This window comes from Aspergillus alliaceus (genome assembly GCF_009176365.1).
Source record: "Aspergillus alliaceus strain CBS 536.65 unplaced genomic scaffold BDW43scaffold_2, whole genome shotgun sequence".
Lineage (NCBI taxonomy): Eukaryota > Fungi > Ascomycota > Eurotiomycetes > Eurotiales > Aspergillaceae > Aspergillus > Aspergillus alliaceus.
In genome coordinates, this window is record NW_022474685.1 from 1553095 (window position 1) to 1570638 (window position 17544).

At 48.0% G+C, this 17544-nt stretch overlaps 5 protein-coding genes across 5 annotated transcripts; 3 read left to right on the forward strand and 2 right to left on the reverse strand.

The window, feature by feature from the left end:
- Positions 1-240: 240 nt before the first annotated feature.
- On the forward strand, positions 241-1974 carry BDW43DRAFT_319445 (FAD-dependent oxidoreductase; the record flags this gene model as incomplete). The annotated part of the gene is made up of 8 exons (XM_032048916.1): positions 241-348; positions 441-566; positions 793-981; positions 1038-1252; positions 1284-1294; positions 1360-1542; positions 1617-1817; positions 1883-1974. 8 exons carry the CDS (start codon positions 241-243, stop codon positions 1972-1974), a joined length of 1125 nt encoding a protein of 374 aa, XP_031906080.1.
- Positions 1975-6196: 4222 nt separating this feature from the next.
- On the forward strand, positions 6197-6983 carry BDW43DRAFT_261009 (uncharacterized protein). The gene is made up of 3 exons (XM_032040267.1): positions 6197-6600; positions 6633-6778; positions 6916-6983. The coding sequence occupies exons 1-2, from the start codon at positions 6402-6404 to the stop codon at positions 6704-6706; spliced, it is 273 nt and encodes a 90-aa protein (XP_031906081.1). The 5' UTR covers positions 6197-6401; the 3' UTR covers positions 6707-6778; positions 6916-6983.
- Positions 6984-8123: 1140 nt separating this feature from the next.
- BDW43DRAFT_75964 (uncharacterized protein) lies at positions 8124-8998 on the forward strand. Its single transcript, XM_032050483.1, has one exon. It carries the CDS (start codon positions 8226-8228, stop codon positions 8982-8984), a length of 759 nt encoding a protein of 252 aa, XP_031906082.1. The 5' UTR covers positions 8124-8225; the 3' UTR covers positions 8985-8998.
- Positions 8999-9012: 14 nt separating this feature from the next.
- BDW43DRAFT_306126 (uncharacterized protein) lies at positions 9013-9723 on the reverse strand (the record flags this gene model as incomplete). Its single annotated transcript, XM_032045956.1, has 2 exons — positions 9013-9617; positions 9678-9723. 2 exons carry the CDS (start codon positions 9721-9723, stop codon positions 9013-9015), a joined length of 651 nt encoding a protein of 216 aa, XP_031906083.1.
- A 1069-nt stretch (positions 9724-10792) lies between these two features.
- On the reverse strand, positions 10793-16815 carry BDW43DRAFT_306127 (putative TFIIIC transcription initiation factor complex subunits Tfc3; the record flags this gene model as incomplete). The annotated part of the gene is made up of 4 exons (XM_032045957.1): positions 10793-14877; positions 14939-15383; positions 15452-16536; positions 16749-16815. The coding sequence occupies 4 exons, from the start codon at positions 16813-16815 to the stop codon at positions 10793-10795; spliced, it is 5682 nt and encodes a 1893-aa protein (XP_031906084.1).
- Positions 16816-17544: the final 729 nt, after the last annotated feature.

Consider the following 17544-nt stretch of genomic DNA (forward strand, 5'->3'; position numbering starts at 1 on the left):
ACGCTTGCGATGCCTCGATCCACCGCTTCATGTAGATCTTATCTAGCTCAATGATGGAACGAGGTCCCACTATCCCATTTGGTATCCCCGAGGGTTAACTTTCCAAAAATGTCCGAGTCCGGAGTCCGAGCCACATTTGCTATATTCAGAAGTACTCAATTGTAGACACCCCTCTTTAGAAGGGTGTTTTATAGAACCCTATAGACAACCGAAACAAACAGCAGCGAAAAATCATTCAAAATGTCAATTGATGACAAGCCTGCCCCCCTCAGAATTGTGATCATCGGCGCTGGAATCGCTGGTCTCAGCGCGGCCATTGCGCCGAGCAAACAGGGACATCGTGTCGTCGTATGTGATATGTTCATTGCTTATCCTCTTCTCTGAGATTTTCGGTAAATATACAGGACACATGGCAGGAGACTAACAGCTAAACTTAATAGGTCCTTGAAAAGCCCAGATTTTGCCAGAGAAACGGGGGCAGCTATCCATGTACCCCGAACTGCACGGCGCTGTTACAAAGCATAGATGTTGACCCCAAGGATTTTGGGGGAACACTACTTGAACAGGTACGAGTTTTGTTCCATGATTTACTAGTACGATATATCACTTTGTCATCTGTGGGCTCATACAAATACATAGATCCAAGATCCATCGATATGATTCCAACGGCAACATAAACCGCAAGAAAGAATTCTCTCTCTGCCGTCCGTCAACAATGGCAGGCTGTATGCACATCTACATCTCATCCCGACCATGGTCAAATACATGAACTCCAATCTAGCAAATAAATAGGAATGGTACCTTGTCCACCGCGTCAACCTACACAACTGCCTCAAAGAACGTCTCCACCAAACCACAGCTACCCTCCACCTAGGCTGTAAAATCACCAACATCAACATCGAAAGCGACCAACCCTTCGTGACACTAGAAGTCGAGCGCGAGTTCACCTGTGACCTCTTGCTCGGCGCAGATGGTCTTCACGTAGGCTAACTGTCCCTCCTACTACATCCTCGCCCTAGAGGCCTAATCAAACCCAGTCCATCCTCCGCAATCACATCATCCCCAACTTCCCTCCACCTTACCCAGTAGGCAAATCTGTCTTCCGCTGGCTCCTCCCAACAGAAGATATGAAAAACAACCACACCACAAAAAACGTCGTTGGAGACCCAGGCGTATTCGTCGAATGGGCAGCCGACGACCGCCGAGTCGTCGCCTACCCCTGCTCAAACAACAAAATCTCCAACCTATGCGGGTTGGTTCCTACCCACACCCGAGTCAGGAAGATACCGTGAAGGTACAGTACATAACACACCTTTCCCCATTTCCAAAGTCTAACAAAGTATTTCCCAGGCTGGTAAGCCGCAGGCGACAAAACGGCCCTCGCAAACGGATTCGCTGGCTTCGCGCCTTCCGTCCGCAGGTTAATTGATACTGCGGGCGACGACCTCAAGGTCTGGGAGCTGTTTGATATGGAAAAGCTTCCTACTTGGGTGAGGGGCAGGGCTGCTTTGGTAGGTGAATCGGCGCATCCGTTTCAGCCGTGTATGTATCTTTTTTATTCTTCTTCTCTCGCCTGGTATACTGTCTTTGTGTTGGGGCTGATTCACGGGATGTAGATATGGGTCAGGGAGCTGCGATGGCCATTGAGGATGCTCTGAGTATCACTACGCTGCTGCCGCTTGATACGAAGGTTGAGGATATTCCGGCGCGGCTGGCGTTGTATGAGAAGACGCGCCAGCCGCGGGTGGATTTTGTTTTGAAGTATACGCGGTTGAATGGTGCTGATGAGAATGATCCTTCTGTGCAGCGGATGACTGGTAAGACATTCCTTGACTCTGTATGGTGGGGTGGGCGTTGTGGTGCTAACTGAGAGTTGTTGTAGCTACTAAGATGGTTAAGGTTATGGGGATTTGCTTTCCTTATAATGAGATTGAGTATTCTCGGGTGCTTTTGGAGGAAGAAAGGGGATGTTAGTGATACTAGCCATTGTTTTGATGGATGCTATAGCTAGCAGGGCATATGTATAGCTGGCAATTCGTGTACATGTATGGACTCCATAGGTTAGGTACATCCGAACGTTGTCCCACTATTTATCGGCGGTGTCCTCACGTTCTCGGGCTTTCAGATATGGCAGCTGGGATCACTTTCTGAAGGCTGTCTATGGGCTGACAAAAGCGTTATGTTAAAGAATAAGTTTCAATAATATGATCTTATTTTTAGGAATTAATCGAATCGAATGATATTCGTAGTTTTGTTTTGAGGAACGGCACGAAATCAGCCGATTAGGGGACACACTCCTGGCCATGAAAGTGTGAAGAATGGAAGATCACACCGAAGGAGCGGTACAGAATGAGGAATGAGAGTGAGTTCTTATGTAGTAAAGAGAGGGCTAATAGGGAAGGGTGAGAGGAGATGTCGAGAAGAGGAGCGAAGAGAAAAAATAATCCTTCCATGTCCTGATCCTGTCTTAGTTGACATGAACCCATGGTTTCCAGGACCTGTTATTTAGGTGTGGTAGATTAGGTATAGATATGTCACCTATTTATAAAACCCTACCGATGAACTGCTACCTCTCTATGAACGCAAGATTGATATAGTCAAGCTCTGCTCTATGCTTTGCTTTCTGATTCCAGCATCGTTCACGGATCCGCGATCAGCTCATTCAACATTCCCCACAAATGATCACTACTAAGCAGCGAGACATGTGTCTCGCCTGCATATTCCTTATAGACGCTCTTGGCCAAAGCATGAGCAAGGTGCAAGCCCATACGCGGCGGTGTGTTGACGTCGGCACCGCTTCACAGTCCGTTGTAAATAGTTAACTTCCCGCTCGAGAAGATGTAGCCGTCGCACGATATCTTAACTCTGGTTTTTTATGCTGGTCAAGAGACTTTGTACAGGGCTGGGTATAGGGGCTTGGATCTCTCGCGGAATTCTTTTCCGGGGTAGTAGTGCAATTGGAGGGATACAGATTGACCGGCAGAGGAACGGCAGTAGGTTAACTAGGACTAGCAGTGGTAGTAATAGAAAGGGTAGTAGATATTGTCGATAAAGCGTTGAGCGATGAGCTATAAGATACCAGGCTAAAAGGGTTTGTCGGTAGGAAGGGTGCCTAATCTAAAAGACTCTTTGGGAGGCGTGTTCCATTGAAGTCTCAATGACAACAAAAGATCTGATATCACTTTAGAGGCGTGAAGGGTGCGCAACGCAGCACGTCTTCACATAGGTTTCATGCCTTGTAGTCGCGTTATCAAGACGAGGATCCAAATCCCTGGCGATACCAGTAGGCCTTGCTATCGTTCGTCTACAGAGCCAAGTTGGCTGTGGGTTCGGCGTGGATAGCCTCTTGCGTACGGCGGTTGCTAGGGTGGCTGCCTGCTCGGGCAGACAGTTGAATTTTGGCACGGTTCTTTTTTCAAGCACTATTTTGCCCAAGGTATTAGTGAGAGCATCGGAAGATAACAACGGAGTAATAATAACACACCTTTATTATTTCAAGAGGGCAAAAATAGGAGAGGTGATTTAAGGCAGAAAAAGTGCTTCCAGGCAGAAGATAGTTTGAGATAGAAGATGATAGCGAGAGATATCAACGATAATTTAACATTGAAAAGATGGTTTGGGACAGGAGATGACAATCGTCGGTGGGAAAGTGAGTGGCTGGGCGTCTTCGAACGCTTCTAAAGTTAATGGAAACGGTTCTCTCACACCATCGAAGTAACCTCGGCGAATAAGTGCCTGTCTTTTTCAATCTTGGGTAGACACGGGGATCAACTCAAATAGATAGCGGACTGGAATACTGCGTAGCTTGTTACTCCCGGGCAGGATTACCAAGTTCATTGCTATATCCGGATTCAACTCTTGGTCCTAGGGTTTTTCGATTTCGATGCCATGTACTTAGGCAATATAGTATGCTTAAGCCCATAGTCTATAGAACTATGGCATAGATAAAGATCAAGTTGCCTTCCTTGTCAAGCCGGGTTGCGCTGAATCCGCGAAGGCTGACACAGAGCTGACGAGCACGGATATATCGTGAGACATGCATCGCTGCACTTTCAGCATGCACGCAAGCATTCCGGCAAATACCAATACCACACGAGCAGGAGACATGATTGGCTAGAGCTCAAGCTCGAACATCTTTGCAGTGGTACATCTGTACTGTAATGCCTCACACCGAAGGAATGCGGATAGCATTCAGTATCTCCCACTGCCAACCCTCTCTCCACCAAGTTGTGGTATGGTGAGATGTAGATCTCGGAGCCGAACTTGTCGCTCTGCAGTCTTTGCTTAGGGAATAAGGATCGTACCACTGTCCATCTGCACCAACGAAGACTGTCTGCTTCGTCTCAGACAGACGCGTGTCGGCTCCCGTACTCTTCACGATGGCCTTCATAGGGCAGGATACCCGATCAGTATGGACATCTTTATCCACAGTAAATCTCGCATTGCTACACCAAATGACCGCGTATGAAACAAGCAGTGCAACGGCTCCGTTTTCTCTTGATCAACGGAATCATGGTCAGTATGGCCCACAAAAAATACCAAATGCAGTACCATCTTGATACCCCTGTCTTCTCTACCGAAGGGGCACATGGTCGTCTGGTATGTCGATGCTTAGACCGTTATATACAGTCTCTCTACCTTCAGCACTCGTGGCATCAAGGTTCCAGGAGAATATGGCTTGCAGTTGGGGGATAAACAGAAATTTGAATATTGCAACCCCGGGGTCCAAGATAAGAAAGCCTAGGCTTTGTGCAGTGTCGAAACCCAGTAGAAGAGTGAATCGGGTATCCGGGTGAGTGGAGCCTTGGGTACGACGGTGGGTGAGGTGGAGATGTCTCTTAGATAGTAAATAGGAGGCGGAAACTATGACTAGAGACTCAGTATTCATTCCTCTATTTCGTGTATTCATATAATCATACAGCATGGCTCATTCCCATTCGCGTGTGAATCTTTCCTGAATAAGAATCCTACTTCACAACGATGAAAGACAATATCTGATAAAGTTTAACGTTGAATTAACGCACTGCATAATTCACAATGCAGAGAACGTATTAGATGGCCCGAGTCAGGGGAATGGAGCCACATATAGTCCTTGGTTGTTTCACCACAGAAAAATCCTAAAGCTCCTTGGTCCCCAACCTCCTTCAACTTCACCGGAACTCCTGCCGATGTAGGCATTCCTGTCTTTCTGATAAAGTATTTTCGAGAGATTAGACGGGTTTCTAATGCTGCACTGCACACTTAACCTTCCTGTGAGGGTATGTACATCTTTTCGGTGAAATTCGGACAAGGGGGCAATACGTGAGAGAACTTGGATGCGCATTGTACACGTTGATTCGAGTGAGGAAGTATTGGTTTGCTTGCGAGTTGTTAGAAACTTCAACTTCTCAAGGAGGAATGATATCAAACTAAACACGCCGATAGGAGGCCCCCAGAGTACTATCCAATTGCCAATATAACGACACCACTTATAGCTATAAAGTAAGAACTTGAGATTCTTTAGAAAGATAAATGTCTCAAGTTCATTCTCAGATAAATTTATTTCCAGCTCCGTACATATGCAGATTGATAGGACAATAGGATATGACCCTTCAATCAGGTCACATATTAATGATGCACATCTAAATATAGTATATAATTAGATATAACCTTTGGTCAAGAAGCCCCTTTCTGTTCAAGCAATGAGCATAATTGTAACTATTAGATAGGTCTGAAACATAGCATGTAGCACTTTATTGACTTGGGGATCCTGGGGGAAAAGGATGAAATTCCGCAATGCAGGAGAGTCGCATAGAGGTAATACAACAAGTGTAGATCATTCCCCACGATATATCCAACTAAGCAGGTAGTACAACAGTCCCACCTGGCCACGACTGACCCGTGTGCGTAAATCTACTTTGCGGAAAGCTTTTCCGCTACGCTGAAGTTTAAGAACGGTCTAGATCATCTCAAGTCTCTTTTTGAGACGACATCGAATATAAGCTCTCCGAGAACACGGCCGACAAGGGTCTAATCCGATTGGATCTTTGAAAAGAATGACGAATATTACTCGGCCTACGATGAGGTCTCGCGCGTATGAGCACCCGATATCTCATTCAGTCATTCCGATACCTCATTCACACACGGGCCCCTTTTCATCTCCATGTACGTCGCTTGAGGAACGCCACCTTACTTATATAATACTCAGTAAGAAGGACCGGCACATTGCAAAAGCCGTAAGGGTATCCTCATTTTGGGTTCTATCGTATCCCCGATGCCGTTCCCATACAATATAATGATATACCACTACCGCTCACCAACAAAGAAGACAAAGACGAGTAAAGAAGTTTACTGAGCAGACACAGGTCGGCAATGTAGAGTCAAATTCGAAGGACTTGGTCTAGACCTACTGCATTTCTTTCATGTACTGCTTACTAATATATATCAGCGGAGCGTCTATACATCGCGCCTGGACATGCAAGGTCTCCTCCCCCCTCCCCCCACTGTCTGGCAAGACAAGAAAATATCTCAGTTATTTCATGTCGACCCAGCAGGGTGTTATGCCTCCCCCTCCTGGGGTGGAGCCCAACTTTGTCAGTCCAGAGAATCACTACTACGCATGTATTCCGTTCTATGCTTTTTTGTTAGTCTAGCTACCACCGCTTTGATAATGCGGCTCTATACTAGGCGGTTCGTCATACAGGCTTCATTGGGGATTGACGACTGAAAGTACTCCTACATGTGCACGCGAACGATGTGACTGAAAGCAATGTTGGTAGATTTCTGCGTTATTGGTTATGTACGTGACAATGGACGTCCTCAACACGAAAGATACTAATGGGACAATAAATCCTGTTAGGAAGCTTTTCAACCGCCATGATTCGAAGCACGTTCTTTAGGGTCGAATCCCGTGATAGCTGCTAATGAGACCTGCAGGCTTTAAATTGGGCATAGGATGTCACACATGGAACATTCCGCTGAGCAGGATGCGAACGATAACTCGGGTAAGTATGATCACATCAGCAGGAAATAAAGATATACCAGTACCAAGGCTAGTGGAACTTTGTCGCCTTCCTTTCTTATATCTTCTGCCTAGCCTTCGTCAAACTCTCCATCCTCTGCTTCTACTATCGCATTTTTTCCTCCATAAAGCACCTCTAATACCTCATTATTATCGGCATCTCCGCTCTCATGATTGCAACATTTGCCGTGCTTCCGCTAGCTCACTCCGGCTTCACGCCAATAGAGCATAGTTGGAATCCGCAAACCACTCCTCCAAAAATCCCCAAATCGGTTCCTCTTTGGTACTCCGGGATTGTCAATACGACGACGGTCATATATGTCCTCATACTGCCAATGCCGTCTGTAATAAGGTTAAAGGTGCCATTACGACGCAGGCTCAAAGTCTTGGCCATCGTTGCTCCTGGTGCTAGGTGGGTAACCGACCTTTATTCCCCTTTCTATCCATCTGCAGCTGCGGGAGGAGAAGCGGCTAACAGTCCTTTTCACTCAGCATATGCATTGCAAGCATTATACGTCTTGCAAGCACAGCGGGAATGTAACGTCCATGGGATATTGGACGTAAGTTTACTACCTTCGCCAATGGGGACACTTCCATGACTAGTTTCAAAATAACTGACAACAATCCCAGGAGCACTGTTGAATGTGGCCATGCTTTTCTTTGTACATGCCTCTTACTTTTCCCTGCGTTCCTTCAACGCCACTGGCCCGATTTCAAACCGCCCTGCCGTAAACTCCGAAGCCTACGAAATTCTGACCACGGTAGTGGGATTGGAAGGACCTCGGCACACCCCAGACGCTCCTGGCCGGCCCAGGGCCGATGGAGCATCCATACCAGGATTGATAAGCATGTCTATAATGAATTAAGGGAGCTGAAACCCGTGCCCCCGGCACATTTTATGGCGAATCCAAACAAGCCGTTGTCTCCGGGTGGACTTGAGGGGGCCCGTGGGAGGTAGTCGACAGATGGTCAGATGATCGATAGGAGGTATTTACTCTGGAAATTGGTCTAGTTGTGTGCATATATGCGTGTAAATTATGGGAGGTCAGGTATTACTACTATTCTATGACTGCATACTCGCGAATAATGAGATATATTTGAGTGGTAACCCAATCGGGAATAGCGCCGATCTGCCGGCTGGATCTTTCATTTCATCTTCAAATTTATATTTATTTCACTAGACTCGCCTTCTATATTCCTAGGTAGACCTAATCCGAGGAAAGAAATGGTTCCTCATAACCGCCCTCGGCCCCGAATCACCTTCTGGATGCGCGTCCGCCGGTTCATCTATACCTTCGAGTCACCTCTCCGCCTACGTGGCACTCTGATCCGCCTCAGCCACCGACATAAGTATCCCATCCTCGCATTACTGCGCCTCTTGCTACCTCTACCAACATGGCACTTTCGGGTCCCAGAACCAGTACCTTTAAGAATAATGCTGAACAATATCCCCCTTCTGGAGTCTCGGATGGCCTCCGCAGATCTCACTAACATGCGCTCTGTGCCTATCTGGCGCGCAAGAGATACTCCTATCCGTTCACTGTACCGACTTTACGAAGCCATGGCGGCGCGTGAGTATTACGCCATAGGGCCAGAGGTCGAGTATTTCTGGTATCAGCGGTCCTGGACACTCTGCTGTGTGCCGGACCCGCGCGATCCCGACCCCGTGCGGTACGCGATCCTTGCTTGTATCACCGAGGAGCTAGCCAAGGCGTTTAACTGGCGGTTAAGTTTGGGCATGCGGCGTGATAGACGCAAACATGTTTATCGTAAGACCCTTGACGAAGTGCTTCCCTCTTACACACCAGAAACCGCTCCTACCTGGACTAAGAGCGTGCCCGCAATCGATATCGAGTTGATTGCGGACTTGCCAGATGATGCGCTCGACGCATCAGGCAGACTAGTACTGGAAGCAGGCGGAAAGAGCCCCGTATTTGCCGAGAGAAATATTGTAACTGATACTGGTCACTTCTACACGGTTTGAAGCCTGTCAGGAGCATTTTATGGCAGTTCTAGTCGAATACTTCCTCGTTATACTTCTTGCGATAAGCCGCGGCAATTTCATCCATCGTCGCGTGGCCAGGTACCATCTCAGCGGAGCATATGTTCAATGTTCGAATGCGCTCCCTCTCTAATGGACCTCTATTTCGCGCCTTCAGATGCCTCAACAGTGCCAGTGCATCATTTATATCAGACCTCCGCTTACTGCTCTGCATCTCATTATGGATCCTCCTGAGCTTCCGTTCTAGTGCCCACTCCAGCGGCACAGCAAGGACTCGAAGATTATGACCCTCCCAAAGGACAATGTTCTGTTTCTCTGCCTTCTCGAACAAGAGCTGCCGAGACCTATCCGGGACAAAAAATGCCATCTGTTCGTTGGCCCAGTCATCGGTAAACCCTATGCCCCTTGCTGCCCTTTTCATCGCATCGTGCAATGGCCCCTTGACATCGTTGTCATGCGCCCATTGCGGCTCGAGGAGATAGTCGAGGTCCTCAGTACTTTCTCGATTTTTCAAAAAGTTTACAGCGAGGAACCCCCCCGCGGACAACAGCGTGATAGGCGCAAACGCGATGAGCCACTCATCCTTGCCCATCTCATTGTCGAGAGCTTCGAGACCTTGCTTGATGTCAGGATCTAGATCTGCAACATTTTCAGATGGTTACGTGCCTCACGTACCTTTATTAAAATCCTCAGCTCCCAATCGCTTTCCCTCCCTATCCATCGCGTCGGGTGGGCTATAAGCCAAGAGATTTGTCTCCCGAAGCGGTGACGCCACGCCACGCCACGACTTTAATTAATCAAATATAGAAGATCGCTGCGCATGCATACATGGCTCTAACCAAAGTGTCTCATGATCTTCAAACGGCCGGCTGACCCCGCCTCGAACCTTGTGCAGAAATTTGGAATCAACACCTTCCTAAAAAGTGGATATCATGATCCATCTTTCCCGGCTATTCCCGTCCCTCGGGCATCAGGTTTTTTTATTACTGGTCTATAGTGATAGAGTATCATATAATGTAAGTTAGGTAGGCTTAGTTATATGTAACCTGATAGGTACTATGTACATACCCAATGATATGGAATCTGCACGACCAATTATTGATATTATCTTTATACGAGATAAATAGAATAGATAAATAGATCAAGGCATATGCACGTCTAACAGTTCGCATGTCAAGTATTTTTTTTTTTTTTAAAAAAAAAAAAATTATTGTCTATTTTACGCCCCAGCCCTTACCACGTTATATTAAAGAAATACTCCCCAAACCCCAGCCCTATAGCGACCAACAGCTATTAAATACCGCGGCCTCCCTACCTATTACCATCTATAGACACAGCCACTCTTCAAATATATTGTACTATACTACCCCCCCCCCCCCCCCCTTAGAACAGGTCGCTCTAGATCATCCATACTACGACGCTGTACTACGTCCCCCATAATCTTGTCAAACGGCAATTCATGATGAAACCCCAAGTAACATCAATATATAACGAGAAAAAGACTCCCCACAAAAGTCAAGAAAGGAAGAACAATTGGAATAGAAATCCCTTAGGGAACGGTTTAGGGCTGCGTGCGACGCTAGACATCTCGTGTGCGTTGCCAATGAGCCTCGTTTCTAAGACACGCCACATGGAGGTTCATGGTATGTAAGTTGTACGGGGTAGATTACTATTAGGCGCTAGATTACAGTGCGTGGTGGCGAAGTAAGGTTTTTTTTTTTCCCGGGAACTGGGAATAACGTATTATAATACATGTACGTACAGTGTTGTAGAAGAGATGCCAAGAAATACTAGGTTATTATCATCCACCACCATTCTTGGACTTTCCAGCCGGTCTCGTCCTTGCTGTTATGTGGTTCCTGTCGTATAATTCCGATGTCTGTCATCCACTTTAGGAGGAGCTTGACTTCCCATGCGCTCATTGTAGGTTTGATCATACTGGCGATGCTAGCGGCGCTAATTCCTGGTCTGCTTGCGACGCAGCCCACCACGGCTGCGACGGATAGGTCCCAGAGGAGTTTGATGAAGCCGCCGTGGATATCGCACCAGAGGGGGATCATTTCCGGGAACCATGATGACCCCTTCTTAGTGGCCCGGGGTGGTGAGGGCATCGGGACGGTGGCGAGCTGTTTTTGGATCGGGTTCCCGTATACGTAGTTTGCTTCGACGGGGTGTAGCTCTACTGCAAAGCGGAGTTTGTCTTTGTCCATCTGTCTTGTCAGGTATCCGCCATCTGTTAGGCCAAATCTATCGCGGGGAGGGTTTCGCGGTTTCAGGGTGACCCGGCCCTCCGCTACCAGATTGATTATGGCCAGGATGTCGCCGTCTTCGGCGTTGTGTTTGATATCGTACTTGCCCTCGGACTTTAATGCTGGGTCGAGGATTAGGGTTTTGAACTTGGCGGCTCGTCGGAGCTGGGTGCTTTCAACCAGACGCTTGCGTCCTAGTGCGTGTAGGAAGTGGTCTGTGATATCGTAGTTGCGGCCCGGCGTGACTCTGCCTCGATTACCCATTGAGATGACCCTATCGGTTAATAATGATTCGATGGCGCTATCGATATAGTTGCCCATGTATGATAGCGCTTCCCGGGCCTCGGCAGGACGGTATACCTCTTCTGGAGTGACGACATTTGCACGAACCCAGGACTTGACCACTTCCAAGCGAGAATGCTCTGGTTTCCGGGGAGTGGGCGTCTTGCGCTTATCAGACAAGGGTAGGGCAAATGGAGTACTCGCGAGAAGTGTACGCTTGCGGTTGAGGGTGACGGACTGGGTAATCTGGTACAGTTCGTCCAAGGTGTGTGGTGGTTCCTCGCGAAGCTCAAACACACTGTCGAATAGTTCTCTTGTAGCCGGAAGGTCTGGAAGCTTTTCTGACTTCGGAATTTCAAGCTGAGTGTTCGCCCAATCGACCACCCACTCCCAGTCATATATTTCGAGGTCATCGTAATTAATAGGGGGAACCTGGCCGCTAGCGTATGCTTCAAGAAAGCGCTCTTGGAAGTCGCTTTGCATTTTGGCTAGCTGAAGCCGGTGTTTACCGAGAATGTATTTCCCTTTTTCTTGAATGAATGACGGATCGTGAGCCGGGAAGCTGCTCGAAACGAGAGCCCAGTCGACAATTCTACCCTCAGAACCTCCAGCCAAGGCACGGACAACAACAATGGCCGTCATAATCCTTTGGACCAGAAGGTGCGGTAATTGATAGGCACTGCGATTCCTGCGAACTGGCGTTCGAGACCCAGTGGGTTGTGCTGCCGTATCGAACCCTTCGCTAGCTACCATCGATGCATTGAGTTTCTCTAGGCGACGGTTTTGCAGCATTTCGGTGGGCGGTGCAGTTGGTGTTCGAGGAATGGGTACCGGGTGGGGTTGAGGGAATGTCAGCTTGCCGAAAACGCCAGGTTGCGTAGACACCTGAGATCGGCGCGCTGCTTGTCTGGTAATCCTAGGATCTGGAAGGGGACGCGCTGAGAGCTCCGGTTCATCAACGTCGAACCGTATGCTACCTTCAATTGGAGCGCTATCAAAACGATCCTGCAATGTTTGGTTGATGTACAGAAGGTCGCTACCTTTTTTGCCAAGGAGCTCTTCGTTTTGAAGTTCCCATCTCATGATCACATTATTCTCGTAGAAGAACTGGTTCGATCGGGGATCTGCGCTATCAGAATAGTCAACAGGGCGACGCCGTGTCTGGCTGAACAAATCATCAAGCGAATGAGGTAACTCGGATGATATGTTGCTGAAAGCCTCAAGAGAATAAGGGGCCTCGCGCGCTTTCTTCTTCTGCGTGTGCCTTGCAGCCCGCAGAGCAGCAAGTCCGCCATCTGTTGAGAAAGTTCCGGTGTTTGCGTGGAATGTCTGACTTGTATTCATCAACATCGCGTAGGGAGCCATAGAAGAAATGGGAATCCAAAGACGTTTCATTCTACGGGCACCTTCAACGACCAAGTCATCCTGCGCTTGGGGTATGGGAGGTCGACGGCCCGGTTGAAGACGTCTTCTACCCTGGACGGCTATCTGATCAGGTCGTGCAACGGATGTCATTCTAGGAATAGCAGAATCTTGCGATGACAGCCGTTGGAGTGACAAGAGTCGAACCACTCGCTCTGGGTTTTCTTTACCAACCCCGACTCTTTGCAGTAGTCGTCTCTGAATGCTCAGGCCCTTCCTCTTTTCCTGGGCTACAACAAATCCCGGCTTATATTGCAGTTGGACGGTGAGCGCAGATTCGACGGGAAGTTTGGAAAAGGTATTGGGGTCTTTGCCATCCTTTCCGAAAGTAACTCTCCTAGAACCACTTTTTGTCATATCTGGGTCGTATTCGACGTTATCTGGGATGTAATACCGGGAACCCGCGGCCAGCATCTTCTTCTGCATATCTATAATAAAGGGGTCATCTGGTTGCATATCAGGTTTGGTTATGATACTCTTTGTAACCATGACCCCTTTGTCATCTTTGCCACTGAAAGTCAATTGGCGAAGCTTGCCAGCCTCAATGATGTGTTTAACCGTTGCCTTGATTGTGCGAAGGTCGGGGTTCTCCTTGTATTTAGTCTTCCTCCACGCAGTTGTAAACGGATACCAGATTTCAGTTCCCATAGGGAAAGCCCCTCCAGCCTGGTCAACGATGTCCATTACAATTTTCCGTCGTATGAATCCGACAGATCCCTTCTTTTCTTTCGCCTTTTCTGTTGCTTTACTGTTCTCCATCTGTCTCTGTAAGGTGCTCTGTTCCCTGCGCATACCATTTGCATCCCCAAAACGCTCTACAGAGCGACCGTTGACTTCTTGATCCTGGTCTTGGCCAATAGTCTGGGATGCTGGTGTTCTATCCATTAGAGCGCCGTCTGTCTGAGCAGTGCTGCAAGGTTCTGTGCCTGCTAGCGCTGGCCCATTATGAGAGACCTCATCCGTGGGACGACCGTCTGCGATTGATGTGTCGTTGTCCCCGTCAATTTGGATTGTTCCGCGCGGCTTCTTTGACGGAGTCTCCGGGACCTGCGTTACAAGAATATTGCCCCCTCTCGAACCTTCCTCTATTGCAACAGCATCTTGGGAGGTTGCTTTTGGCGAATCAGGTCTTTTACGTTTCAATGAATTTCTGAGAGTGTGAATGTTATCGTCGTCATCAGGATTTCCCTGTCGTATATCTTCAGCTGGACGATCCTCGGAGTTCTCATAGTCAACCATGGGAACATCCTTAGGCTTGGCTGCAAAATCAGTGATGTGTCTCTGTTTCGTTTTACGCATTGTTGCCAAAGTGGATACAACTTTCGATGGGGGTTGCCTTGAACGTCTCTTGGTCCCTCGTGAAGGTGTGGCATCTGGACTTTCGGAAGAGACATCTACGGCCCTAACTCTTGCAGCAGATGTAGGGACGGGTGTTTCTTCGACAGCCTCTTCGACCGTCTGCTCCCGGGAAGGCTGTTGTGATCCTCTGTCTTCGCCAATAGCTTCAGCCTCCTCGGTAAACCAGGGGAAAGTTGGTAGCTTCGGGGACTTAAAGACAGCAATCCGACTAATCCTTGGCCGGCCTTGTCTTTTGCCAGCTGGCCTCCGCTTTCCAAGCGGTGTGACATAAACGCCGGGTTTCGGGCGTTCAATAAGCAAAGCGTTGTATTCCGTCCATGTCTCATCTAAGCCAAGAGCCTTAAGTTTATCTATCTCGGACATGCCATTGAACTTTTCAGAGTCTTCTCTTAGTCGTTTCCGACGTTTCGTAGTTGATACAACGCTTCCAGGGGCTATATTACCCATTTCTGGATCTGACACATCCAGGTATTCCCTTTTCAGTCTGCTCGGCGTTACTAGGAGAGAACCTGTAGCATCCCCCGAAGAACCTGCTGGCGCCTTCACTTGCCCGTGGTGGAGCGCTTTTAAAGTATTAGAACCGTGGACAGCTCACAAGATCTGTTAAACTTGAATTTCACTTACTATATGTGCCATCTTCTTGTTTGACTGCCGTCGCGTCAGTGTAAGTGGCATTGTAACTTGTCGGTTTTACTGCCACGATGCATTCTAGGAGAGAAACATCTCCGTTTTTCAAGAGCTCTTTTGCAGGCAGGGCCATAGGCAGGCCATACTCGTCCAGATCAGGTTGTGCATCTACTGGTGGCACACGAACCTTATCGACTTTCGGATTCTTTGGGACGAACTCGACAGCCTCCCAAGCCGACTCCCCCGCCTCGACAAGCTTTCCAAAGTTCGTCGATGTATAGTGGCTATACTGGGTGATAGTGCGGCTGAGTACCGTGTCTCGTACGATGGCTAAGTGACGTAAATGCAACGGTTGGGAGAGTTGCCAACATTCTACCAAACGACTCATTGTGTTCTCCAGTGGCCTACGGTAAAATCCGCCAAAGCATTTCCTGATGATTTCCTACGAAGAACGTCAGCCTACATCCATATAAGTCTGACACCCGGCATTTTCTTTCTTTTCCAACGTACCTGGTTCATGATACCGTCTGTCCCCGCTTGGTCGACAACGTCAAAGATTAAGTTATGAATATTCTGATCAGGAGTCCAGACAGGAAGTGCCCGACCAGCTTCCTCGGTGCCCTCCTCTTGTTTTACCACATTAAGCGTTTCACCATTATTCACTAAAGATGGTTCCCTTGTCCCATCATTGGGATCTACATCTTCATCAAGCTCCGGATTATCATCCTGCTCCAGATTGGTTGAAATGCCCCTGCTAAATTCACGGAACAACTCTAGGTCCCTATCGGTCGGTTCTCGCATAAGCTTGACACAAGCGAAATAATGTTTGTCACTGTCTGAGAACTGAGACATAGCTTTGACACGCTTTAAGACACCTATGCGCTCGAATTTCCTCACAGCACGAGAAAGAATACGCCACCGCCACCTATCGTTAAAGCCAAGGAGTTTCTTGAGATCGACGCGGGAGATGATCTGATATTCCCGCAAGATATTAAAGAGATTATTGCAAAATTCCGTATAGTCGATCATTTGACTTTCCCCGGCGGACTGCTCCATTGTCGTTTCCGTGGATATATTCTCTGATAACATGAACTTACGTAACGTGCAAAGACTGGTCCGGGCTGATTTGATCTGAATAGCTCTCTTCTCGATATAGCCTTTTTGATGCAGCTGATCAGTCCGCTTGGGGACCGATCGCTTATCCTGTCCGCTCAGCTTCACCAATTCTGTCTGAACAATACCGTTTGCTTTGCGGGAAGCGATGATAGATAGCAGAGCGAACTCTGTGGGAAGGAGCTTGCTTTCATCCGGCTCATGGCCCGTGATGGCAAGCCAGGTCCTCTCCTTGGAGACAAAAACACGGATTGGGGTTTCTCCAGAGTCGGGTGCATTGTTGGCACGGCGTTCCACATCGCCGAGGCTCAGAGTATTGCATTCTCTATTTTCGCCAATAGAGACTTCCGGATTCTTTGCTAGCCAGGACCAGACTTTCTCCTGAAATCGCCGGTCGACAACATGGCTGCGGGCGGATGCTTCCTGTGCAGCCTTGGCATAGAAAGTACCGATATAAGTCAAGATATCCGATGGAGACGCGCCTGGAGCACGTTAGTCTGTTACTACTTCAGAAATGGTTCCAATTGCGTTATAAATGAGTTGGAAGACAAAAAGGGCGAATTGTTACATGCGCAAGCATACAGTAGCATGCAAGGATTGGATATCAAAACAGCAAAGTTGGACTAAAGCTTGTGGTGCAGTAGTGGATCCTTAAAACAACATCACAGGGGGGGGAAAAACCACATGGACTGACCTTGATCACCGCAGAGGGCAATCTCTGCCAGGAGAAAATCAAACAACTCTCGTAAACTAGGGGCCATCGTATCTACATGGCTAGACCATGGCCATAGTTCCGGGGAAAGAGAAGATAAAAAATTTTTGACCAGTCCCCATAGATCTCAACTCATCACCTGGGCGATAATCTGGCAGTTGCAAAAAGAAAATTGGCCAGCCATTGATCCGCGTTGAGGGCGAGATTCGAACCATCGTCGTCGAGCGAAAACTGTGGGCAGAAGATTAGTGGGGGTGGCGGGTCTATAGCCACGTGATTTATATGTGCCTTAGGTCTCGGGCAGAAATCAAGGAAGAAGCTACTTCTACTACTACTATTTACGATGCCGATATTGCCGAATGCAGTAGCACGGAGGATGCACAATGTTCCTCCCAGAAAAAATGATACCCAGCTCCGAGCACTTCAGGTTAGTGTTCCTTGAATTTTCCACGCAGTCTACGATCATATTTTGTCATAAGTATCAGACTGCTCGGCATAACGCACCTAATGCATCATCCTTATGGATCGTCGATGATCGGCCGGCTAGACCGGGTTCGCAGATTACTTTGTCCAACATATTGAATTTCTGCAGGATGCACTGTACTATGGATGGATATAGATTCTGCGTTCACTCTATCTGTATCTGATCGTAGTAAAATATGTATAATCAACATCCCTCGTGACTTTGCAAGAAATTCAGTCAGCCCACTTTGAAAATCTAGATTTCTGGACAAGTCGGGTCTTCTATCGGAAGTTCGGCGAGAGACAAGCGCCGACA